At 39.4% G+C, this 27,946-nt stretch overlaps 1 protein-coding gene across 2 annotated transcripts; it reads left to right on the top strand.

The window, feature by feature from the left end:
• Positions 1-27,356, top strand: LOC144050071 (synaptosomal-associated protein 25-A-like). Of its 2 annotated transcripts, none has more exons than XM_077562992.1 (8): positions 1-152; positions 10,352-10,458; positions 11,006-11,047; positions 15,614-15,662; positions 19,690-19,807; positions 25,265-25,384; positions 26,308-26,452; positions 26,607-27,356. In XM_077562992.1, exons 2-8 carry the CDS (start codon positions 10,387-10,389, stop codon positions 26,673-26,675), a joined length of 615 nt encoding a protein of 204 aa, XP_077419118.1. In that variant the 5' UTR covers positions 1-152; positions 10,352-10,386; the 3' UTR covers positions 26,676-27,356. The 2 variants fall into 2 exon arrangements, with proteins under 2 accessions (XP_077419118.1, XP_077419119.1); XM_077562993.1 differs by lacking the exon at positions 19,690-19,807 and adding an exon at positions 19,352-19,469 and having other exon boundaries at positions 19-152.
• The last annotated feature ends 590 nt before the right edge of the window (positions 27,357-27,946 follow it).

Here is a 27,946-nt window from a genome sequence, read left to right as displayed (position 1 = left end):
GGCCGTTTTATTTTGTAGAATCCCTCACCGGTAGCGTCCACAAGCCAGTCAACGGCGGCGCGCGTCTGCGTGGTATACCATTGCGTGCACGCGGACCTGTGAGCGGTATCGTGGCACGTTGAAGGAAAGACGCGAGGAGGAAACTTGCTCAGGTTGGTCTTTGCGTCTTCTTCTTTTCGCCTTTTCGCCCTTTTCTCCTTCTATTGTTTCCTATTCTTCCTCTACGTGGTCATTTTCTTCTTCTACGCTTTATAGGAGACAACTTTGATTTGGCTTCGAAACGAACGGCGTCTATATTACACGACTTGTCGTTTGCATTTGTTAACAATCTTTATAGTCTTGCTAGTATTTGCTTCTAGTTTATTGCCGATTTGTGGCGGCACCCGTGTTGAGGGTTTCAGGACCGAGGACAGCTCCGAGTTTCACTGTCAGCCTATTCGCGAGGATTAGACCAAACGCAAATCGCCAAATATTGGGAATAGTAAACGCCCTACGCTCCTAAAAATGTTTAGAATTTCCTCCATTAATAAAAAAATGTAAACCCCCAAATATGGTGATCTATGAGATAGATAAAACCTTTCAAACCTTTAACCTTTAATTTGACTTGAACCTATAACCTGTGCAACGCAAATGAAAAAAAACAACAACAGCATATTTTGAAGAGATGAAGTAAACAATTAAAAACTGAAATAATGTGGTTGCACAAGTGTGCACACCCTCTTATAACTGTGTGGCTGTGGTCACGTGTTCAACAGGGCACATTGAACCCACAACTAGCTAAAGGTGGTCAACCTGAACGCAACACAAAACCAAACAAGCAAGCCTGCGACAGAAGTCTGTTACTCATATACTGGCTTGCTCAATTTAAAAAAGAAAATTTAAAAAATCTATAGTTCAAAGTGAAGAGGAAAAAAACTTGCATTAAGTGCTATTTCTGCACCATAAAGATGAATAACAGTGAGGTAGCCATTGAGACTTATTTTACTGACATTAAAGTCACCATCCAATTATTGTTCGTTTAACAGCGACTATAACGACATTACCAGCATTGGAGCAAATTAGACAGTGTGACTGTTCATTTTGAAATAAGGAGAAATGGCAATGGAGAGGAATACACAACATTTTAGCAACTCGGTAAGTACAGTAAATAACATTCATTACAGTAGATTAATACTGCGGAAATTGCTCGGTCTTGCGTTGTGGGATGGCTCAATAACGAGAAGCACGCAATCATCTTATGCTGACATTAACGCCCTGCCTGGCAGACATTTCTCAAGCACAAGTCTTACTTTGTAACAATACAATATTGTTGGTGGTTGTCACATATATAAAACAGCCAGCACTTGCCAGAATTTCATGGAGCTTGTTGTTGTCTTGTTGTCGTCCTCTTGACACCCACTCAGGTGTTTGCTGACTCCCATTTAATGAGTTGAGATGCGATTGACTCATTCTGAGCGCAGACACATTTACAGTTATAGGAGGGTGTGCGCACTTGTGCAACCTTACAATCTCAGTTCTTTATTTTACTTCCCCACTTTCAAAGTTGCCATTTTTTCTTCTTCTTCCAATTGAGTTGAACAGGTTATAGGTCACATTAATGGTCCCCCAAAACCTGGCGTTTGAGCAGGGGTGTGTAGACTTTTTATATCCTCTGTCAGCAAAGTCAAATAGCTCAGAGGGCCGTCTTCTTAAGCAGATCAGCACGTGTGTGCATGTGCGTGCGTGTGTGTATGTGAGTGGCATCCCAATCGAACTTCATATCCGAACGCAGCATGTTTTGTTCTCCCCCTCCTCAATAGTCAGTCAATCTGTCAATACTTTATTTGTATAGCAACTTTCATAAATAAAATTGCGTCCTATTGGCATAATATGTTCATCTACTTTTTAGACAGGTGTTCAATTGTGTGTGTGTCTATAAAGGAGCCATATTTAGTCACCTTAATTGGGTGTTTGAAATGGAGCCCGCACGTCTCAGTATGAGGCGGTAGAAACTCGTCATTTCCCCTCATGATGACAATAATAACAGTGGAATTTTCCATCGAAATAGTCTTCCCTCGTTTATCGATGAGGTTACGTTCAAAACAGTACCTGCAATAAGTGAAATTTGCGTAGATCAGCTTTGTTTTTTACATTTATTATTCATTTTTTAAGGCTGGAAAGTCCCACATCAAACACTTTTCTCATTGAGGCATTTACATTTTCTCACATTCTCTCTTGTTCAAACACTCTCACTTTACAAACCTTAACTCATTCACTGTCATTGATCGCTATAAACGTCAAAAATTCATTTGAACTATTTATTTTAGTTTCACATTTTTTCCACTTTTTTTTAACAAGAGTATGAAAACCTAGACATTTTTTTTAAAATAATCCCTTTTTTTTTTAAAGAAAAGATTATTAAAAATTTGGGGCGTCAGGCGATTAAATTATTAAAAATTAGGGGCGTCGGGCGTTTAAAATTTGTAATTGTAATTGCATGACTTCAATAGTAAACTCACGATTAATCATACATTTTATATCTGTTCTAAATGTTCAATAATTTTCTTCTAGGTTTTCATACTCTTGTTAACAAAAGTGGAAAAAAAAGTTAAACTAATAGAAATAGTTCAAATGAATTTTTGACGTCTATAGCCGTCAATGGCAGTGAATGAGTTAATTAAAAAAAAGGTTAAAAAAAAATGAAAGCAAAATTGCACACAAAAGCCCCCACGAAACAGCGAGGCCATGAAAAAAAATATACATCCAAAAACTAATTTTACGATACTGTAAAATACATTTCATGCTAAAATTAATTCACATGCAGGTAATTAACACTAATAAATACCAAACAGTTTTAATAATACTATAGTGTAGTTTCAAATGAAATAAATAAAATAAAAATAAAAGTGACTCAAGGGTTGAGTAACGAACTCACGACCCCTTCAGCCTGGGAGACAGCTGATCTACTCGGTGAGCCACGTAGCACTTGCTGTGTGTTAGTATATTGCCCGTGTCAGCTGGAATCTTCTTAACTCCAAGTGATCTCATTTCCAGAAGTTTCCAAGATGTTTTTGGTCTCTTGGAGATAAGGAAAAAAGTAGGAGTCTCCCAAGCTAAAGGTCGCGAGTTTGTTTATTTATTTGGCCGCACTTTAAATAGAGTCAAATTTACTCTAAATAGAGTCAGATTTACCGGGTAGGGTCAAGGCAAAGCAATCGTGAGCAAAACAAGTTACCGTTGAATTAACCTGGAATGTAACCAACCAGACTATTTATTTCTATTATGTCCTATGGGACATCAAATGGAGGTACAGAACGGCACAGCATGCGTGGGATCGACTCATATTAATAATAATCATAATCATAATGAGGATAATAAAGACGTTTAGCAAAGACCTCTGCTCAAAGCTGTACAACTCCAGTTTGGATCAGAACCAAATTGTACTGTACACCTTCAAACATGTACTTTTTTTTTTAAAATTGAAATCATACATGGTTATTAAGAAACATAAAGCCCACCAAAAAAAGAGGGCGGGAAATCTTCGTGCATTTGTATGTGTTGTGAGCATGTCAATAAGTGCGTGTCCTATATATAGAAGGACTCTAGAAGCCAAAGTGAAAGAAAAAGGGAACACGTATGGAAGAAGAAGAAGTGGTCTGTGACTTATGTAAGTGTGTGTGTGTGTAATCCAGTGGGTTTTTATCCTTAGTGAATGGGACAGTGGGGCTTTGCAGTGATTATCCCCCGCAGGCAGGCAGGCAGGCAGGCAGGCAGGCAGGCAGGCCTCCCTTGATGACTGCTTTGAATCTGCTGCCGTCTTTTCCCATCCCACGTCTTCATTTCTTCACATCCCCCAAACATTCCCACATTCCAGACAGAACATCTTACAGCATTTGCGTGAATTCATGCTAGAAATTATAGGCGAGCAATTTTGTATGTAAGTATGATGTTTTTGTTAGGTTTTAAATAGGGAGTGTCAGGCGAAAATGTAAAAAATAAAAATAATAATAATAAAAAATTGCAATCATAATTCATCTTCAATAGTTCACTCACGATTAATTGCAAGTATTATATCTGTTGTGAACGTACAATAAAATATTTTTTCATAAAAGTGGTCGAAAAAATGTTAAACTAATAGAAATGTGGCTGCATCTTTTAGTCATTGATACAGTCATTTCATAATAATTCATAACATTCAGTTACACTTGAAAAGATGTACTGTACTGTAAAAAAAAAAAAACAGTGTGATATTGATTTGTGTTGAGGTCATATTTCTGCCACTAGATGGCATAATAACAGCTCAATGCAACTTGTGAAATTCTGCACATTTTTAAAATTGTTTTAAATAAAGAACAAAATGCAGAAAAAAAACTTAGAAGAGAATGTTGAATGGAATAATTTGTTTGTTTTTTTGCTGGATGTATGCCGTTAAGGGGTGTGGTCAAGTGAGTGACAATTTTGTCCGATTCAATAAATGGATGAAAGTGCTTTTTTTTTGTGTCTCGCTTCACTTAAGAGGTGGTGTAACTGAACCATCAATTTATTAAAACATTTGCATGATTTTTTTCACCTGTTTGTAATAGAACCCAAATATGGCCCTTGAGCTCAAAAGTGTAGCCCCCCCCCTCGTATAAATGATTAAAATATACCCCCACCCTCAATGGCTACACACAACCTTCCGTTCCAATTGTGTAACGGAGGAAAAAACATGGACTATTCAAGCTGCGCCATCATCTTCCCTTCAGCTGTAATAAAAAACAAAATGTTGATCTACTGCGCTGACGTTTGTCGACACAAATAGCCACGAAAGTCATATTTTTAGGCACGCCACTGTGACGGCAGATTTCTCTCTGTGGGCGACTCTTCTTGCCTCTCCGCAGGCTGCCGTTAATGCGCTGCCACCATCTTGAAACTCCATCCATTTTAGGACTGGAGCACGTCTGCTTCACAGCTCTGAGGTTCTGGATTTGATTCCGTGCGCCGGCCTTCCTGTGCGGATGTGCTTGCGTGTCCCCCCCCCCTCCCCACCCACATTCCAAAAACATGGCTCTCATTTAGGTCATGTGATGACGCGAAATTGTCCATGCGCGACGTGAATGTGAATCAACATCCTCTCAGGCCCAAAGTTAGCTGGGATCGGCTTCAGTTCACCTCAATGAAGAAAAGCGCTAATGGATGGATGGATAAATATGTAATTATAATAACAATGCAATAAGTATACGCAGTATACTGCAAACACATTCTGTGCAATAGACATTCACGGGCCAGAATGCTGTGCAGTCATTTTATTTTTTATATTTATTTTTTATATATTTACATTATATATATATATATATATATATATATATATATATATATATATATATATATATATATATATATATATATATATATATATATATATATATATATTATATTATATAATTTTTATACATTTATTTATTTTTTATATATTTATTTTAGGAATCTATCGTTTTATTTATTTATTGTTGCACTGGAAGGAGACACTCTCTTTGTATAATGACAATAAAGGTGATCTCTCTACAATGTTTGTAGTCACATTTTAATAGTGAAACCTCTGGCAACAAAGTACTGTACTGTATACAAAATATGGTAGCAAGTCGCCGGGTGCTCGGTGGCTTGCGGCAGCTGGCAAAAAAGCAGAGGTGGCAAATCCAGGTCCAGAAAGTAAAACCCCTGCCACAGTTTGGCTTTAGCCCCAGGTGCTAGCTAGCTAGCTCCCTGGCTAGCCTAGCTCCCCGGGTGTTTGTTTACCTGCAAAGGAGCTAGCTAGCTAGCACGAGGGGCTAAAGCCAAACTGTGGCAGGGGTTCTACTTTCTGGACCTGGATTTGCCACCTCTGGCAAAAAGACAGTTTGACTAAGCGAAAATGAATCTTCACACTTTGATGCTAGTTCCTGATGATCCATTTTGAACAAACAGGACTTAAAACTTCAGACTGTGAATCGTCCTGGTGCGTCGTCGTCACTATGGATGTTTTTTTAATTTTATTTATCTGACCAAAATGGAGGGTTACTAGCTTTAAAACAGACTATTTTTACAGTTTTTTTTCTGTGGTAACTGTACAAATATCTAACAAAATGGAGGTCCGCCAAACAGATATCCAGAATTGCTGCTAGGAAGAAACAAAGAAAAAGAGAAGATCCTTTGATGCTCACTGAACTGAGGCAAAGATGAATTTAGACGAGTATTTTGGAATGTTCTGCCTCGTTCGTTAGAGTGCGTTGAGTCTACCTTGTGTACGCACTTGGTGTGTGTGCGCGCGTGTGTTCATCAACATAGAGACAAAAAGTGGCCAAGTAGAAGAATCGGCATGTGGATAGTTTTTTCTTTCTTTCTTTCTTTCTTTCTTACTTTGGGCTCCAGGCTGCCATGATGCTCTCTGGCCTGCTTACATCCTGGCATACGAGCGTGCTTCCTGTTTATAGGTCAGCATGTAGTGACAGAACACAAACGCACACACACACACACACACACTGTGTGTACGTGTTATTTATTTTTTATTTGTGTCACAGTGCTGATTTTTTTTTCAATATGTGTTTTTATTACAGCGGGGAGAATGATCAATACAGTGCTTACCAAGCACATTTACAAAAAAAACATTTAAATAGAAACATCAAGCATAAACATGATTAAAATGAAAACATAAATGTTCCATTGTTTGTTAAATAATAGATACCAATAAAATGTAACACACACAAAATTAAAATGTAAAAATAGAAAACTAAAACATAACCCTGCAAAACTAAAATGAAAGTATTACAATAAAGATGTTGTAAAACAATACAACTAAGACATTTAAATAAAACACAAAAATAGAACAATTAAGCTAAATAATAAAAACTGAAATATTTAAACATTAAATAATAACTTTATGATTAAAATATAAAAATAACAATCATGCAAAAAAACGGCATATAAATGGGGGGGGGGGATGAACACATGATGAAAACATTTAAATAAATTTTCCACACTATTCCAAAGCAATAAAAGAGAGAGGGGGAAGCCAATAATAAAAAAAAGAATACCTCATCTCGTCCCACCTCCTCAATGAAGCCTTTAATCGCCTTCAATAATTTATATGTGCCCTTTGCATGGCTTTATTTTGTTGGTTGGGAGGAATGACGATGATGAGGATGAGGATGTTTTCGAAGCGCATACCTAATGTGCTCGTCCTCTTAATTTCTATTGTGCAAGGTGTTAATTCTCGTGAGTAGCTGCATAATGCTGTACGCATGTGTCCCTTGAAAAAATACATTTCCGTTTCAATGGGTTTATTTCTAATGTGCAAAATGTCGGTTTTTATGAATAACTGAGGAGAGGAGTGGTTGTCTAATCACACGTCATATAACACGATGTAACCATGCGTGACTGAGCGTGCAATGGACTTTACTCGGTTTCTTCCTAGTAATGATGTATGTTGAACTTCGACTTAAGTCTGATTTATTTACATAAAAATACGTTGTACGGTAATTTTAAAAAAACATATTTGCGAGACACGGAAGACCCGGAACCAATATTTCGTGTTTCCGCACGGACATTTATTGAAATGACGGCAGAGCGAAGCTAATTCGAATTTAAAAACAAAATGTGACGCGCGCCTGATGGCGAGCCGACCTGCTGATGGACGTCCGTTGCTGGAGGTAACGACAACTTAACTTTAAATAGCTTCAAAATGGCGTGATTACTGTTGGAAATAAACGAAAAAGAAGGTGCGACGGACGAGGCACGGGCGCCGTAAAGTGGAAACGACGTAGGTGTCTTGCGACGTAACTTGAGGACTCCCTTGTAAGTGTACAGAGGAGCAATCACAATCATACGGCATGCGCCCCTGCAGGACCGAGCATACCATCAACCTTTTTTCTTTTGACTGCACAATGATTCCCCCTTTTCTTTTCTTTGATTTTTCATGCATGCCAATGCTATTGTTAACCGACACCTCCTGTTTGCTGTATACATTGACATGGCTCAGATTTCCAAGCAGACCAATCACGTGCCCGACTGGCGCTTCAAACTAATTAATTTCACTAATCTAGAGCAAGCTTCTCAATGAGTCCCCAAGCACCGTGCGTGACTGACTGAACAAAGCATGTTTTATTACCATCATCAAAGAGGTGTTGGGAGTCGGCAATTACGGCACTTTAGCTGTGATATTTATTGCCAGATCATATCGGCGAAAGCGGACTTTCCGGCTGTTTTGTTTTTGTGTGTGCTCATCTTCGACTGAGAGGAGCAATTAATTTCCCTTTAAACACGTTCCCAGCATTAAAAGACCAGCCTTTAGAGTTGCTTTGAAAGAAAAAAAAGATGACCCCAATTAAAATGGCACCGGCTCATTGAAGAGAGCAAGCGGGATCCAGTCAGTCTCCCTCTGATTACAGCAACTGCATGTATTGTCATTTCATGATTAGTTTTTATACCAGTCTGTCTCGTGTCTCGCCTACGCAAAAAACGTCGAGGGCCACTGATCGTCAGCTGATTCTCAGTTTACGTGTGGTGGGTGTGTCAGACGTCTGGATGGGAGAATCCAGAATTTTGGTGCCAAATTGGAAATCCTGTGAGTGCTTACGCTGTGTGTGCGTGTGTACGGATGACAAAGGGAGGAAACTCTGTTGGAGGAGAGAGTGTAGTACGAGAGTAAATCCTCTTTTCCTCGCTCTGCCTTTAATCCTCCCGAGCCTGACCGTCGCCTGTCCGTCAAAGCAGCTGATTGGGCGGGGAGGAGAGCAAGGTGGGCGGGGACGTCACTTGATGTTTGAAGATGAAAAAGACCAGGTGGCTGACCTTTGCCATTAGAGTCATGCACATTTGAGCTTTTACTGCAGAATGGTTCAGTGTTTGGTGTTCGTCACTGGCTATGTCGCAGATTTTGAAGCGATAGTTTGGAGTTGCGCATCTTGAGTGTAAAGCCACATTTATGTGGCAGCACTAAAGTCTTCTGAAGACTTGCAGCATCATTACCAGCAACTACTGTGAGCTCCAGTGATAGTTTTTGTCCTCACAGAGCAGTGATAACTGAGCAAAATCGGTAGCGTTAATTCAACACCTACAGAGTTAATTTAACACTTCGTAAGTGTCTACATTGGAGTCTCCGCTTTCGTCACATGCGTGGCTCACTACATCACCCGCAAGAGGAGAGCTTGCAGTCATTTTTTTTTTTCCACTGTGTCAAAACATGTGCGCACTTTCACCGCCCTGATTATAATGGGAATGAAGGGAGCCGCTTCGATTGCCCAGGAGTTGGCTGCATTCCATCCCACAATGGTGCAAAACACCACCAAATTTCCGCTAGTCAAGCAAAATACCAAAAGAAAGGCAACTTATTTGCACAATTAGACGGTGCCTTGTGCTAGACTTGCAGTGGGCACGAAAATAGGGCCCAAATCGTCAAAACTTAGTTTTGATGAGTAAGTATAGCTTTGTCTGAATAAGGTGTAGTTATAGTTGTCATAATCAAACCAGATTAAGTTAATGAATAGCAAGAACAAACTTATATTGTCAGAATTATTATTTTTGAATTCACAGGGCTCTATAACAGCCAATAGATCATGACTTTCTCCTCTGTATTGATTATAAATATATAACAGAGGAATGACCTCATCAAATGCACATTAGATTTCCATTTTTAAAGTGTCGGAAGGAGACAAGGAGGCGTCCCAGGAGGAAATTGGATGAAGCCGCCAGGAAGTCGTCCGTCCCACTGCAGTAAGATAAGCACATGATCAATAATAAGACAGCGGGCGGATGTCACCCCAGGAACCGAAAATACTTGCGGGTCACTCCATTAGGGACGCCAAATCAACATATATCTTTATATTAGGCCTCTCTTGCCATTTGTTTTTCATGGTGCAAATGTAAAATGTGGGCATGAATATTTTAGAGTGCAAAAAAGCGAGTGTTGAATTATTAAGGAGGAAGAGACGGGCGGAGGATGGAGATACATCATCACAGACCACTCCGAGTGTGACCTCGTCCATACTTAAACAGCGGCAAGACTCAAACACACTCAACATGAAATTGTTAGACAACCAAAACATTTCTGAATAATCAAGCTGATTCATTTGTTTGTATTATTTATATGGATGGATGGATGGAGTGAGCTCCTTCTCGCGAGCTCTGTAGCGTCGAGAGTAAAACGTGAGCATTAGCACACCTCAGCCTCGGTCGTGAATGCTGCTGTAAAGTGTAAATAATGCAACACGAATGTTGCGCAGTCAGCCACTCCCGTTGCTCAACTACAGAGAGTACCAGGCATTTCATGCAGCAGGGCGGAGCGAGCCCTCATCAGCAATTATCTTCTTTTCATGCTTCCCAGATGTGCCTTTTGACCGCCTTGTCTTTCTTCTTCCAGGTCGTTGTCGTTAAGGTCAAGGTTCAACACCCACCATGGCGGACGAAGCGGACATGCGCAACGAGCTGGCCGACCTGCAGACTCGCGCCGACCAGGTCGCCGACGAGGTAAAACGCTAACACTGAGACGACCTCTTAGTGAGCTGAGAGGAGCTCAGAATAAGAGAGCAGCTCAAATGAGCTCATTAAATATTCATCAGCACATCATACAGAACTAGGCAGACTTAGAGAGGGTTATTGGATGGATGCGGTGATAAAAAAAAAAAAAGTGCAAGGATGGATTAATGGAAGGAGGGGGGGATAGAAAGGATGCCTTGATTAGTGGAGGATTGCAAAATGGAATGATAAATGCTTAGACAGATAGATGAGTAGATGAGAAAATGGAAGAATGGATGATGGATGGAACATATCAATGGCTAAATGGAGGGATGGATGGAAAATGGATGACTGATGAATGGATGGATAACTGATGGACAGATGCCAAGATGAATAGATACATGGAGGGACATGATGGTTAAACGGTGTGAGGAGATAAAAGTAACTTGAGAGGGTGACAAAGAATTTGGCGATTTAAAGGAGAAGAAGTGACAGACAATAATGCCATGAAAATTGCATTCATGTATTCCATGCTAATGTTGTTGTTGTTGTGTTCCAGTCTCTGGAGAGCACTCGCCGCATGCTGGCTCTCGTGGAGGAGGTGAGTTCACTGACCCTTGTACATCCCACCATCTCCCACCTCAACACTCGAGAACAAGTCATTTTCAGGCCGTGCTGTGTATCAAATCAAACGCACCCTGATGAGCTTCCGCTTTTAGACCAAACTTGTCGTCTCTTTTGTTGTTGTCATCTTTTGTGAGGTGTTTAAAAATAGCCCAGCGTGCATAATGTCCTCCCTTAATAAGACAACAGCAGCTGGCCTTACACAAGCTCATCGGGCTAAATTTGCATAAGTCGGGCTGGCAGCAGCTCAGCGGCTGCGGGGGGATCGGCTCGAGGACTGAAGGCGCGCGCATGTTTGAGACCCGCTGAACACAGCAAACACTCAGCCTCAATGAGCACACAACTTGCCGGGACACTCGTGTCTTTGAGCAATGGAACGGTTAACCATTGCACAACCACCCAACTCCATCTGTTGTTCTTGTTATTACCTTCACCAACTACAATAGCTGTAGGAGGGGACGCTTCAGTCAGTCTTTGTTGGTTAGTTATCTAGATTATCCCATTGTAGTTGGTTAGTTAGTTAATTGGTCAGTTTGTTAGTAGACAGTTGAGGTAGTTAGTTGGTTAGGTATTCAATTAGTTGAATGATGATTGAGAGACCACTTAGTTAGTTGTTTGGTAAGTTGGTTGGTTATCTAGTTAGTTGTTTGACTGGGCAGTTGGTTAGTAGACAGTTGAAGTAGTTAGTAGGTTAAGTATTTAATTAGTTGGATGATGGTTGAAAGACCACTTAGTTAGTTAGTTGGATGATGGTTGATAGACCAGTTAGTTAGATGGTGGTTGATAGTAAACGTGTTAAGTACATGAGTTAATCGCTGTTTTGGTTGGTTGTGTGGCTAATGTAGTTAGTTAGTTAAATGAGTGATTTATTGATTCATTTGTTCAATAGTTAATTACTAACTTAACTACAATACTAATTGGGCCAGTTACTTAGTTGGTTGGTTGGTCAGTTGGCTGGTTGCTTGGGACATTAGTTTTTTCAGTAGTTAATTACTAACTTGCTGTGAGTCTTTTTAGCTACAAATTTGGTTAGATAGTTAGTTACTCAGTGTTTTGTTGGTTGGTTGTTTGGTTGGTTGGTTCATTGGGCAACCAGTCAGTTGTTGAGTGCATTAGGTATTCTTAGGTTGGTTGGTTAGGTTTTTTCTTTTTTTCCAGTAGTATTTAGGCCATTACTCCCTTGTTTGGTTTGTTCAGTGATTGACTAGTTGGTGAGTTCATCCTGTTGTAATTACCTCCAACAAGCACCAAAAGGCAAGTGGTTTGCTAGCTAGTTGTTACTTTCCTAGCATGATTACTCAAAGGCGACATAGCCATATTTTTTTGAAACCTTAATGCGGGCTGGACTTACATCATTAACTGTCAACTGAACCGGGGGCCACACGCACCCTAGGGAACCTCGGTTAAGTTTGTCCTGGTTTGTGTGCAACTTTTTTTTTTGGTCAAGCCTCCAAAGTTCCAGACACAACAAAGCAGGCAAAGAGTGCGTTCCAGTTCCCTTTCTAGGTCCTGCGGTCGCACGTGCCCGTACACGCCACGTGGCCTTAGGTCGAGGGTAAAGATTAGGCTAATTGAATAAGCACGCGGCAGGCAAGCCCAGCAGGAAGCACACTCCATGATAAACAGGACCACTTACATTTACAATGCATGAGAGATCATCGCCATCAGTCACTGCTGCGCGACTCTAAAAGTCGTTGAAGAGATCGAATCCATGGCGTGATTTAATAGTCGGGGACGTGAAGGTTGTCCACACTGTTCTTACGACTGCTGGCGGGCCGACAGCGGCTGCCACTGCGAGGTCAGCGTCCTTGTCTCGTGCTAATGTGACCTCCATTAATTCTCCTAGCAGATGACCTTTAATGTACAAGATGGCGGAGCGCTAAGAGAGTCTTTCTCCTGCAGCGTGACCTCATAAAGTCCTGCTGGGTTACGAGTTCCAACCAGATACGATACGATATGATACGATATACTTTTATGCAGATGAACAAGTGCCGCTATAGAGCTGCAAAGAACATACATGTGTCGTCATAACACTTAAATAATAATAATAATAATAATCATATTTTTTTAAAAATATACAAGTTGTTTAACTAATTATCGTTCTCCATCTTCTGATTGAATTGGAGTATTTGGAGATTATTTTTTTGTTTTTTTTGTTTTCAAACTCGCTGATGGACCCCAAAAATCCTGAACCCATAAAGCCTTTTTTTATTTTATTATTTTAAATAAAACAGTAAATAAGCAAATGATTTAAATTAATATATTGCGCCCTCTTATGATTGGATCGGTGACTGGAAATCTTTTCTTTTTTTTTTCAACTCACTGATCGGCGATTATATAAATTATATAATAATTCATGTTTTATCATTTACCATTTGATTTTACATTAGTGTTTATTTCTTCTAATTTTCTTTTTTTTATTATGACTTTTTAATACTAATTAGTCATATGTTATATAGCATTTTAATAATTCATTTTTTAATAATTAGCCTGTGACTTTGTTTATGTGTGGAAACATAATCATGAATGTGCGTAAGAAAACATTATTATATCTGGTAAAAGTAGGACAAAAGAGAATCAAAGCCAAGTAGATGTTAAAAAATGTCCAGAATTGTTGTTCTATCCAGCCACAACTAAATAAATGATGTCACTAGATGTGTCGATGCCATTTGGCACAGTCGCACGGACGGGACAGGAAGTGCCGTCGCTCCTTGAGCTTCCGAAATTCCTCGCGGCCAAGCAAGCGCCGATTCCTCAAAATCACCCCATTTTGCAGTTTTGCGGCCAATGCACGCGATCCGAGTATCAGCGGCACCGGCCAGCAGGCGTGTGTGTGTGCCTCGTGGTCCCCCCGAGAAGGTCACATGACGCTCGGGTGCAGAAGAGCTGATGCGTGAAGCCGGAATATCTGTGGGAGGAGCTCACGGGGAGCGGGAGGCTGTTGTTTTGTTCAGCTTAGTGTGTGTTTAATCAAGTGTGTTCTCGTGTGTGTGTTAGTTAGAGCAACAAACGCAGATGAAACATGACTGCTGCTTGGGCAACAAATCTGGAGTAGAAGGTCCAGTGAACACAACACATAAGCAAACACCAAAACAAAGTGGAGAAGGTTGAGTCCAGAAAATTGAGGCTCCTTCTTAAAGATCGAGTCCAGAAGTTGTTGTCGTGTCAGCTTGTTCCTACTGGAAGACTTATGCCAGAACACACACGAAAAGTCCAGAGCATTCCGTTTAGAATATCTAGTCCAGCTGTCTTATTGACAAAAGTTTTGTCAAGGAGGTCAAATCCCAAAGTCTCAGTTCCTAAATTTAATTTGAGAAAGTTACTCAAAAAGATCCAAGTTAGTCCAGAAAATGAATTCTTAAAGGTTTAGTCCAGAAGATCCTGTCCAGAATGCTTAATGTGGAACCTAAGTCTCAAACTCGGGTCCTTGGGGGCCGCACTCCTGCATGTATTTGATTTCCCTCCTCCAACACACCTGATTTAAAGGATCAGCTCACCAGCAAGCTCTGCGGAAACCCGATAACGATCCTGATCATTGGATTCAGGTGTGTTGGAAGAGGGAGGGAAACCTCCAAAATATACAGCAATGCAACCCTCGAGGACCCCAGTTTGAGAGCTAGAAGGTTAAGTCTCGAAACATTTTCTTCCACAGCATTCAGTCTTGAAGGTTTAGTCCAGCTAGTTTATTGCCACGTTTATTTCCGAAAGTGGAATCCAAATGTTCCAGTCCAGAATGCTTCATATAAAAGAGAAAGTCCAGAAAGTTCATTCCAGATATTTCCTTCCAGAGATGTTTTGTCCTGTACATTCCATCTAGAAGAGTTAGTCCAGTTGAGTCATGCTAGAAAATGAAGTCCCGAAGGTTTGGTCTCGAAAGTTTAATCCATTTGGCTAATTTGAACTGGTTGAGTCCAGAAGGTTTAACCCCATTTGCTCCATTCAAAAGGTTTCTTCTTGAATGTTTAGTCCACTATATGCCGTCTACAGGGTTTAGTTTAGTCCATGTAGGATTGGTCCAAACACTGTAATCCCGGTTTAATTCCAGGTGGTATGATCCAAAAGGTTTACTCCTCAGAACTAAATTTAGATGATTCAATCCAGAAGGTTTAATCTCAATGGCCTAGTCAAGAAAGTCCTAGACATTTTTGTCCAAAAGGTCCAGTTTTGAGTTTAATCTAGTAGATTTGATCCCATAATGCAAATTAGTTTCAAATGTTTTTTTTTTTTTAGTCCAGAGTGTTTACTGAGTCCTGAAGGCTCAATCTAGACAGTTAAATCAAGAACGTTTTTGTCCATGAAGTTTAGCCCCAAACGTTAAATCCAGAAGAACAACTATCCAAGTCCAGATGTTTCACTCCGAGAGAATTTTTGTCCAGAATGTTCCTTCTGCAATGTTCAGTCCAGGTTGATTCGTCTACAACGTTCATTCTAACTGTTTAATTCCAGAAAGTTTGTTTTGAAACATGCCTGTTTCTTGTTTTCAAACTTCTCTGAGTGTATTTCTTCTTCTTCTTTTTTTTTTTGGGGTCTTCTTCTGCGGTAGAGTAAAGATGCCGGCATCAGGACTCTGGTGATGCTGGACGAGCAGGGAGGTGAGTTACCGATGGACAGGTCCCCAAGCGTCCGGTCTCTTTTCATTCCTGTCTGCCCGCCTTTCTCTTGTTGCCGTAGCAAACTCAACTTCAACTGCTCTTTGCTCTTTATAATTAATGCAGAGTGAGAGCCCTTCATGTAGTCGTGAGCAACGATTGTCTTTTTTTATGAGCAGCCTGTTCTCATAAAAATTTAGTAGGATTTTATAACAAACAAGTTGCCATTTTTTTTGGGTTCACTTTTTGCCGGCCAATTTTAACACGAAATACTACGAAGCATTTTTTTTCACAAAAGTAACGTTCCCAATGTCACTTTTTGCGTGAGTGTGGCACTTCCTACTAAATTTTGCTGAGGTCATGTTGCTCAGCTGACGGGGCTAACACGTGGCAGACTTTTGCTTTGCTTAGCGGCTATCGACTAGAACTGACGCTAATCATGACGACATTTTGTTTTTGGTATTAATACACAATAAAACTTAATATGACCGTGTGACCATGCCTGGGCAATAATGTGTCCTTTTCAAGGCTGTTAATGTTGATTAATTTATTGTAAATTCAAATCCATCGGTGTCCTTTAATTATTACTTTCATATGTATTTCAGTGATTTTTATGAATCAATTAATATTCCTAGCTGACTACTGTGCTCTAGATTATGTTAGACGTTTCTAAGTTCCGATGTTAAAAAAAAAATAGGCAAGATTAGTATATTCATCATTTAATGTAAAGAAAACCATTTAAAAAAATGTATTTTTTTAATGAGTTTTGTTTATATTAATGTCACTTTTATTTTGCTACTTTTCTGTCATTTCAAGCTAAAAAAAAAATATTCAGGAATTTTGAAAATCACTACTAGCAGTGTAAAAAAAATAGATTTGAATCGGAATATTAATGTTTTTAGTAAAGAAGAAAACCCTCAAATGTCTTTAAGATTGTAATGTATGTGTGTGTTGTTGGTGTGATAAAGTCTATTTTCTTTAAAGGTTTAGAACGACCACAATATTGATGCTAGTTTTGTTAACATCTCTATAGTGTTAGCCCTTATGTGTTAGCATTAAGCTAGCAAACTTTGGCAAGAGCAGCTATGCGGGGTTAGCTGTTTCATGTTTAGTGTTTAAGGTTATTTGAGTTAGTAGCTTAGCAAGCGCACTTTTTGAAGAAATGTTTTCTAGAAATGGAAAGAAATGTTTTCTAACTGCCAAACTACACACAATAGACATGATTCACTTCCTCTTAGCACTCACATTGTCGGAAGGCCTGATTAGAAAAAGGAAGGGGGGGAGGGTCTGAAATAGATGGTTCTAGAACGTCCCCTGTGATAACGGGTTGGCTGTACTACACTCCTTTTTTTTTTTTTAAAGAATTGTAATCATACATAAGTCATTGACTGCAGTGGAGGTAGGCTAGCCGCTTAGCGCTAATAGCTTCCTGCATTTGACAGTTTTGAGAGGGGACGTTAAGCACGGGGCTGATCCGCACTTGACTCGAGTCTGACATCATGTACACACACGTGGGCTACATGTTCCTAAAGGTACAATGGCGCTTGTGGAAAGGACATTTTGTTTCCCATAGGATTGAAATTATCCGTCCATGATCAAACTGCAGCCAATAGCGTAATCATTGTTAACTTGTATTGAATTACTTCAAGTATAATAAACACCCAGAATTTGTGGTTTGGGATTTGTTAATTCACATCCTATCCCATCCTATCCTCCGTTATTTGCTGGGGGAAAAAGTAGTGCTTTGGTGCCATCTTGACGCCAATGAACTATGTTGAAGTGAGTTTTGAAGCTTTGTTTGGATAGAAGTAGTGCTTTGCCGCCTTGTTACAACATCTATAGGCAATTGCGAAGCTTTTAAAAGGGATTTTCACTAGTTGCACCCGGGCTCGGTCCCCGTGCCCACCAATAGGGGCCAACTTGCAACATTTTGATCGTTTAGCAGTCAGACTTAAAACTCACCTTGTGCCTTGGAGGCGAGTCTTGTCCCAAAAATGTATCAAAGGCGTCACAAAAAGCCAAAGAAAAATTGTTAGCATATCATTTGCATATAATTGACGCCCATTATTAATCCGTTGGGAAACACGTGACTGCCTTTCCTCCGTCACAATAAGTTGCATTTCCTGTTCATTTCTTGAGCGCTTACAGAACACATAGCATGATAAAAATATGACAGTTATAAAAATCTGACATCTGTCAAAGGACACCTTTAGAGGAACAAATGGCTGAAAGTGAAATAATTCAGTGGCAACACAATGGAAGCCACAATGGAATTCAACAAAGAAGCAAACCAAGGACAACAATGGAGGACTAGCTAAGATAGCTAAACTAGCTAAGCCCTTTTGGTACTGCATCACTTTGGTTGTTATCCCAAGCAGGCGGAGGGAACCAAAAAGTGGGATTGACCGGTGATAAAATCATCAAAATGACAAATGAGGTACCATTTCTGACCCTCACCGAGATTTTGAGTACAATGTGAGCAAACTGCAAACGTAACATGTCCCACGAGTTTCTTCTCCTAGAGGACAAAGTGTCTCTTTCTACTAATGGACATTACAGCTACACGACCATTAAAGAACCGGCGTGACGATCTGACCTTGAATTAGTTTTAATAGCTTGGCGCCCTATCGACCGTGTGCGTGAGTAGCAGCCACGTGGAAATGCGCCTCAGTGATGATCCGAGCGATGTGGAGATGGACGTCATTTGATGGGATTTCTGCTCTTCCCGTCTGCGCTCATCAGCGTTGGGACTTTCATGTTCAAAAATGCACAGCCTGAATCCAGTTTCGCATGAGAACGTGAAATTTGCTAGGCTTCCCGATGAGTAGGCCCGCAAAATCCCATGCCATAGAAGCCACAGGAAGTCGGCCATTTTGGTTCACCAGCAGGGCTGGACTGGCGCAAAAAAAAATCAGCCCTGGCATTTAGAATTGGGGCCGCCGGCCCCGCCCGACTCTTGCCTGACATGTAGTTTAGAGCTGTCAAAATTAATCGATTACTAGACAAGTAATCGATTATCAAATTAATCAGCACTATTTTAATAATCGAGTACAAACAATCAGCCCTGGCTTAGGCCCGGCGGCCTGGCCCAGCCCGACTCTTGCCTTAGCGTGATTTGGAGCTGTCAAAAGTAATCGATTACTAGACAAGTAATTGATTATCAAATTAATCGACAGCTATTTTAATAATCGATTACATAAAATCAGATACAAAATAAACACCCATCACTGGTTAATGCTTTTGTAGCACACTATAATGCGAAATTAAAATGATTCCGTTTAGTCGATTAATCGATAGATTAATTGATTCTAAAAATATTCCTCTAATGTTTCTTGATGATGTTTCAGTTTGCTATCTATATTCGAAACGGATTAATGGACTGATCCTCCAAAATTGTGGGCCAGTCTCTTGTGGTAAAATGTAGGAAAATGATCATTAAAAAGCACTGCATCCCACCGGGCATTTACCCTGCATGGCAGATGGCCAGTCCAGCCCTGTTCTGTTCCTGCTCTTGGAATAAAAAAAAACAAAAAACAACCAACCCACAAATTGGTGAGTTTGTCAGCTGGAGGAGCCCGCCAAAGCGTAGCAAGTAGCATCCCCCCCCCGCGAGCGTGCGTTAGCGCCGTCTCCCGCTCGGCGTCTGGGAGCCACGTTGAATGACGATGCTCTCATGCCTTTGTCCTCACCAGAGCAACTCGATCGCGTGGAGGAGGGCATGAACAAGGTCAACGCAGACCTGAAGGAGGCCGAGAAAGATTTAAAAGATATAGGCCAGTGCTGTGGGCTGATATGCCCGTGTATTCAAAAGTAGGTACACGCCGACCGGCCAGGAGCCGCGCGCTCTTGCCTGTCCAGTGCTGGTGATGTCGATCGTGATGGTCGTGATAGTGATGTCTGATATCTCTCTTGTCACAGTCTTCTTCTTCCTCTTTTTTTTGTCTCTTCTCCTTTGTCACCCTCCTCCTCCTCTTCTTCTTCTTCTTCTTCTTCTCTTTTGCTGGAAAAATGTCAATGTGTTGGTAATCAGAGCAACTGGAGCGCATCGAGGAGGGGATGGACCAGATCAATAAGGACATGAAGGATGCAGAAAAGAATTTGAACAATCTAGGACAGTTCTGTGGTCTGTGTTCATGTCCGTGTAACAAGTAGGTGGTGTGCTTCTACGGCCTGCTTCGGGTCTGGAGAGCTTGATGATGATGATGATGATGATGATGCACCACATGCATGCATGGATGTGTCGCTTGTACTCAGGAAGATTCTGCCACTTTTCAGCCTGCGCCCCTCACTCACACTAATATGTTCCAAGTCTGGGGCGAGAAGCTGCAACCACAAAGCCGCTTGATGTCGAGACATGCCGTGCAATCTTGATCAATGGACCGGTCCCTCTCAACTGCGGGCCAGTCTCTTTGGGATCAAATGTAGGGAAATAATTGTTTCAAAGCACTGCAAAAGAGGCCGGCCCACCGGGCATCTGCCCTCATGTCAGATGGCCAGTCCAGCCCTGGTCTTGATTCACACGGTCATCCATACAGTTTTCAGTTATTTTTGTTTTATTTTGGGGGAAAAGAGAGAAAGGAAATTACAGGTCATCTGGACTTTTGAAAAACAGGATTTGTTTAAATGTGCGTATTTATTTGATAACCATATAAATAGAAATAATTTGTCAAATTATGCATCTTACGTTTTACAAATGAGCAAATATTTTTAGTGAAGAACTGCAATAAAAAATAATGTTTTTAATAAAAAAAATATACTAATTTAAGTTTATAATTTAATTTAGTATAATAAAAATATTTATTTTATTTTTGTCAGATTTTGCCTTTTTGAAGTATTGTATAATGAATATTTTCTTTAAATAGTTTCGAGTGAGAATAATTCATTTTGAGTTAAATTTGGATTTTTGAAAACTGCATTCTTTTAAGATCAAATAAAAATTTGGTCATATTTTGCCATTTTAAAAATACCTTGATCTTTGTATATTTGTTTCAATAAATTCAACGAGAAAAAAAAAATTGGAGTCAAATTTTGAAAAAAACAAACATTTATTTATTTATTTTTAATCCAAATTGATTCAATTTTTGTCTTTTGGGGAAAAATGAAATGTATTGAATAATATTAAGTATGGTATAAATACAAATAGTTAAATTAAATCATAATAAATCAATCAAATTACATAAATCAGTCAAATTTAATCTTTAAAAAATTACGTTTTATTTATTTTTTGTTTTTTAGAATATTTTTTTTAATCTGAAAAAAGACTATCATTTATTTCTTTTGATTTAGAATAAAATAGAAGCAAGAGTTTGTATTGTAATCTAATTTGGTTTCGAAAAATACCACTACTACTAATAATGATAAAAATAATAATAATAATAAAAAACTTAAACCTAAGCTAATAAACTACAACTAAAAAAACTTGAGTAAAGTGTTTTTGACTCGTGTTTTAGGGGCTCTTATTGCACTTAATGCTATGTGAGGATTTTGTGGAGCCTCCAGTGCACTTGTGGTGCGACTGATGTGGACCCGCTCTGGGCTTGATACATTCTTGGGTGTGATTCACGGCCGCTTTCTCTCCATTTTGCGGGTGTACACAAGTTGAGTTGTTGCATTCTTGCGCAGTTCCACACAAAAAAAAAGAAGAAGAAGAAGAAGCCTTGGTTTTATTCCATTTGAACAAACCTAAAACCTGGTGAAACGGTCAGGCTGAAAACGTGGTGAAATGTTCCCTTACACTAACCTCATGTGAAAGCTTGCGTGCATGCATAAATAACACAAAACGCCACAACGGGTTTGATTTATTTATTTTTTTCCTTCTTCAATTTCATTTTATTTATTTATTTTCTTCAGCCTTAGAAGGCTGCTTCCCCTCACACAAGCCCTTCATTGCTCATTGGATGAGAGTTTTTTTTTTCCTGCAGGTAGCAGGGTCAACATGGAACGCGGACCCCCCCCATACCCCTTGTAACCCCATTGCATCACCCTAAGCCCCGCATCCCATCGTGTCATCATGCACAAACACGTGCATGGTGTCTTTTGGTCCGCAAAGCCTCCAACAGGCAAACTACGGCCGACACGTAGTTTGAGCCCCGACGCCAACCGTGAGCGACCACCCACGTTGCCTTCTACTATTTTCGGCAGCAAAGCTATACAGTACACAAGGGATTCTAATAACAGCCGTTTGTATTCTGCATTTTTTTTTTTAAAGCACATGAATATTTAACTCATTCACTGCCATTGATGGCTAGAGACGTCAAAAATTCATTTGAACTATTTCTATTAGTTTAACATTTTTTTCCACTTTTGTTAACAACAGTATGAAAACCTAGAATTTTTTTGTATTGTACATTTAGAACAGATATACAATTTGTGATTAATCGTGAGTTAACTAGTGAAGTCATGCGATTAATTACAATTACAAATTTTAATCACCTGACTCCCCTAAATTGTAATAATCTTTTTTTTTTAATCGCCTGACGCGATTAAATTTTTTAATTGTAATTAATCGCATGACTTCAATTGTTAACTCACGATTAATCATAAATTTTATATCTGTTCTAATTTTAAAATAAAATTTAAAAAATCTTGTTTTTGATACTCTTGTTAAAGTGAATTTTTTTTTAATTACTAGAAACAGTTGAAATTATTATTTTTTTTTTTACGTCTATCGCTGTCAATGGCAGTGAATGAGTTAATAATAATAATTTGCAAAATATGTAGATACAAGTCGTATTTGTGTTTATTTTTGTTATATTGCTCATAAGATTTGCAGTTGACATGTTTCTATTGAGCAACATTATATTTTCTAAATATAATATATCATTTAATATAATTACGTAAAGTGTCGACAATTCAGCATTTGTTTATATATTTTAATCTTTTTTTTAATTTTTTTTTTTAATATAGACATACTAATGCCTATGCCTGCATATAAAACGTTCTGACCGTTTTTTTTTCCCAACGCAATATAATTTCCAAGCGTATTGTGTACTGTATTGCCAAGCAAGCAGAAGCCCCGCGCGTTGTCTGCTGGAGCTGCGGTGAAGCGCACGTGACCTCTTATGTAACGCTGCCGTTACGTCATGCGCTTCTTTACAGCAGCCTTGGCTCAAACGCGAGCGTCACGACGACCACGACGACGACATTCTGTGAGGAGCATCCCGTGAGCGGGATTAAAAAAATGATAATAATAATAAATTCAGAGAGTTATGATGACAAATATCATCATCTCTATAGAATATTGAAGTGAATTGAAAAAGGCAATATTGCAACTAGAATGTTGTTAAGAGGAGTGTGTGTGTGTGTGTGTGTGTGTGTGTGTGTGTGTGTATATGTAGGTTATCTATACATTTATGTTTGTGTTAATTGTGGGAATGCTGAAGCATATTATTGTGATTTTTTTGTTTTATTCTCCACACTTTTTTGCCGTGTAACAACTCCCACATAATACTTCCGATTTACACCGTTCAACTTGAAACACAAAAATCCACGGGTATTTATCGTCTGATTCCACATTACTTGCAGTATTTGGCACAATTTATCATTAAATATCAAATTTTCCCCCTTCATTTTCGATGGGACAGATATTGATTTTTTTTTTTCATTGTTTTTTTTGCACAGTTGATAAAGTAACCAGTAACCAAGGGGGGTCGCGGGTTCGAATCCCACCTTGGACTGTACATTGCAAACATATTCATGGCCATTGTGCTAAGTGATATACATGCCTACCCACCAACTGACTACAATATCAAGAAATGCATTCTAATTTCACTGAAATGATTAAATGCATGCTCGCTTTCAACATCAGATCGTCGACGCTTTTCAAAATAAATTCGCCATAATATTATTATGAGAGTCAAGTTCGCTCAGTGGTTAGAGCAATTACCTTCCGCCACGGGGTACCTGGGTTCAAAGTTCAAACCCTGCTTGCACCACATTTGAGTACTTCAGTCATTTATCTTTCAATTGACTTCATAAGTACATGCATTCAAATCTTAGCATTCGGCTTTTCAGCATTCCCACGCAATTTCTGCGGAAATTGCACTTTAGTCTAGTATAAATATCAAAGGCTAGTATTTGTGCCCATGCCATCTTTTTGGGTATTATTAAAGGGAAATCAGGTCAAAAACATTTCACCCCCACTAGTCTGAACACGACGGCATTTTGATTAAATAATATTATGTTTTTGGAATATCAATTATGCAGAAAAATCCCTCATTTTGATCCATTTCAGGGGGCAGCCATTTTGTCACTTGCTGTGGACTGAACATGAACAAAAGAAATGCCGAAGGGCGAGCTTGCAAACGTCACATGACCAAACCCAGAAAAACAGGCGATGTGATTGGTCATTAGCTGAGCCTTAACGCTGCATTTGAGGAAGGCGGGAAGTCGGATTTATCCCGCTTGGATTCTCCCAGTTCCGACCGAAAAGCATTTGCAGAAAATGTAAACAACAAAGATGGCTGATTTTGATCAATTGTTTGTTGTTCTGGTTAACATAGTCCGTCGAAATCACGTTGGTTTGCGTAAAGGTACTTTTTTTGGAATGACTAAATTCATGTTATAACAAATAAATATAATCGTTTAATTGATGTTTTTTCATGGTTTTTGGTCGATGAAGTCGGGGTCCTTTTTCTTTCTTTCTTCCAACTGCGCAATTTGGATTTCTAAGTTCAAAGGGGCGTTCCCGCGCATACTTCTTGGCATGAAGTCGGAAAAGTCCGACTCCCCACCGTTCCTCGAATGCAGCATTAGGCAATGTGACGTCAATTTCAGTCAACGGCAAAGTGGCAAAATGGCCGCCCCTGAGATGGATAAATACAGGTGGATATTGCTGCAAAATTCCTATCACACAAAACGATTAGCATGCTATTTTTAGACTAGTGGGGGGGGGGGGGCATAAAACATATTGTGATGAAATATTTTGACATGAGTTCCATTTTAAGATTCAACATCAATTGCGACATTCGATTACAACAGTAAAGAGTATAAGACTTATAAGTAGAATAGTGCCATCTGGTGGACAAATAACACAAATAAGTTGTCCAATTTAAAGATGGCATTTGTTTAGATGTGAGATAAAAATGAAATTTTCAATAGTTTTAAGTAGTTTTCAAAATGGATGCCGAACAGGTTTGAATGGCCTCACCAGGTGCTCCACACTATTTCAATGTAAGCGTGCGTGTGTGTGCGTGCGTGTGCGCATCCAGATGAAATGAAGGGCCTGCTGTCAATCATCACCCACACTGTTTTTATGATTATTTCCCACACTGAATCTAACCATGTGGCTTTCTTTTTATAGACACAGCCATCTTTTGTTCCCCCCCCCCCCCTCCTTCTTTATGTGCGTCATTTGTGCATCCGTGCGTGTTTGCCCTCTTCTCTATGTGCTTTATTACTATTGTTATGATGACGATTATTTATGTGTGTGTGGCCTAGATGCCAATTGATCTCGGATCAATTATTGCACGGATTCCACCGTAAATGCGTGTGCGTTGCTCCTCGCAGGCCAATTGTTGTTTTGAACAGCATGCATGTTGAAGCGCACGAATACACGCACGCGGTTGGTACGACAAGTGACGCGTGCGTGTGTGTGCGCGGTGTAGGATTAAGGGCGGGGGCCAGGCCTGGGGGGCCAACCAGGACGGGGTGGTCAACAGCCAGCCCGGCGCTCGGGTGGTGGACGAGCGCGAGCAGATGGCCATCAGCGGGGGCTTCATTCGCAGGTAAGCGTGCGTGTGTGTGTGTGTGTGTGTGTGTTGCCTCCGCGTGTGTGTTGTGCATGCCTGTTTGCTGATTTAAAAAAAAAAAAAAAAAAAATTATCTTGTGGTACAATGACAAGCTAGTCTGATGCAAATTCTAAATGTTAGTAGTAGGCAGGCTGTTTTTTTTTTCTTTTTTTCTTTTTTTTAACTCAAGTGGAAGAATCATTTTTGGAATACATCAGTTATAAGGAAATGCAGGGGGGAAAAACAATAATACACTTGGATAAATATATTTTACTTCGCTTTACCGTTCTCCAAACTTGGTCATTTTTTATTCTTAAAATTACAATTTTAAATTAATAGGTTGACAATTTAAATTTTATTTAATAAATATCATATTTTAAAGACAAAAAAACATACAATATTGTAAAACCCTGACATGAAGATGACTTTTTTTTCCTTCTAAAAAAAATAAAACATTTTAATGGTCATCCAAGGAAGTACATTTCCAAAATATGTCAGTTTTTTTCTTATGTATTACAAAATATATAAAGTATGTATTTTTTCTTATCACAAAATTATATAAAAAAATAAAAATTATACAAAAAACATACAATATGCTTATTGCAAAACTGACGTGAATATGTCTTCTTTTTTTTTCTTTAAAAAAAATAAAACATTTTAATGGGCATCCACAGAAGTATATTTCCAAAATGTGTCCATTTTTTCTTATGTAATATAAATTATATAAAGTATATATTTTTTATTATATTATACTGTACATACTTTTTATTCCACTTTTTTCTTCTTTTCCAAAAGTAAAATGCATGCAATAAAAGCGTTCATTATTCGTTAATTTTGAAATAATAAATACTTTTACGTTGAATAATTTTGCCTTTCATATTTTCAGAATTGACTTTGTGTGTGTGTGTGCGTGTTTCAGGGTAACGGATGACGCCCGCGAGAACGAGATGGACGAGAACCTGGAGCAGGTGGGCGGCATCATCGGCAACCTGCGTCACATGGCCCTGGACATGGGCCAGGAGATCGACACCCAGAACCGCCAGATCGACCGCATCATGGAGAAGGTGACGCAAGCTTTTCCGCATTTAAACGCCGTATGGAGGAAATAAAACTAGTAAAAAAAAATAAAGTCTTTTGTAGCACTTGACAAGTGACTATTTTGGAGGTGCGAGTTTGTTGCGAAATCAAATCTGCATGAACGTTGCTTCCCCCTTGCAGGCCGACTCCAACAAGACCCGAATCGACGAGGCCAACCAGCGTGCAACGAAGATGTTGGGCAGTGGCTGAACTACAGCAGGCCGACACACCAAAAAACATCCGCACACACAAATACAGAGAAACACACGACCCCACCCCTGTATCGCCTCTGCAAAATCATGCTTCTATTGTGATACATGTAGACGTTTGCACATATCAGCACTTCTTGTTATTGTTGTGTTTGCTCCCCAACCCCTTCACTCTTCCTGTTTTTTTTTTTTTTTTTGTTAAATGTAATATACAATACTCAAAAGACACTCATATTGACTGTTATCCGGATTTAGTGGTTGCATAGGTATATACTGTATATGATGAAATGATGATTCCAGTTGCTTAAAAGCTGATGCCAGAGATTGTATATACACGCTTTTGTCCTCAGGGAGCTCAATCAGACCGAATTCCAATCATGCAATCTGGCGTTCTTATCGATTAGAACGAGCTGGGGAGGGCTTTCTTTGCCATTTAGCTTTTAGCGCGTTCAGCTCTTCCTCTGCTAGGCCATTAATTATTCATTCGCCAGTACAAAAATATCCAAACGTGCTATATATGTACAGACCCATATCGATAACAGTTCCCTCAAACCCTGTCTGCTACATATAGTGCCACTCTCTGTTTGTTTCATCCTGTCCAGACTGTGAGCAATCACTGCAAAAGTGTTATTATACCCTGGGAAAACAAAGCCAATAAAACCTACACAACTGTCCAAACAAACGGCCCTTCCTTCGTCTTTCCTAATTCAAGATGTTACTTTCCTCAGAGCAACCTCCACGGTCACACGAACCCAATTAACGTGTGAAATTAATTCACAATCGGATTAAAGAAGACATTTATGGTGCACTGCTTTTCATTTACTTCAAGAAATTACCTTTGACTTTCCAAAGGGTCAGTCAGAAGTCAAGGAGCTTATCTTAATCACTCGTTTAAAGCATTTTTTTTCCTGGGCATATTTAAAACGAAATTTAAGGAAAAAAATGATTTTAAAAAGAGAGAGAGATGTGCAGCATGGAATTACACTAATGGGCGTCTCGTGTGGCGCACGGAGCCTACAGGGTTGGGATTAGAGCAACTAATCCGCTACATCCATTTTGTGACTCATACTACATACACACGCATTTATAAATGCACACAACATGGCTGATATACATCCAAATGGAGTTTAACATTGTTCAACATAGGGTTTGTACTAGTTAGGTTTTCTATTCACAGCTTCAAACCACAGTTTAAAGTGGGGGTTTAAGACATGATTAGTTTTTCTAAACAGAGTTACTCGACATGTTTAGGGTTTTCAATTTGGGTTAATT

The sequence above is a fragment of the Vanacampus margaritifer genome, chromosome 4 (assembly GCF_051991255.1).
Source record: "Vanacampus margaritifer isolate UIUO_Vmar chromosome 4, RoL_Vmar_1.0, whole genome shotgun sequence".
NCBI lineage: Eukaryota > Metazoa > Chordata > Actinopteri > Syngnathiformes > Syngnathidae > Vanacampus > Vanacampus margaritifer.
Note: the sequence above shows the minus strand (reverse complement) of the source record. Positions and strands in the feature narration are given on the sequence as shown.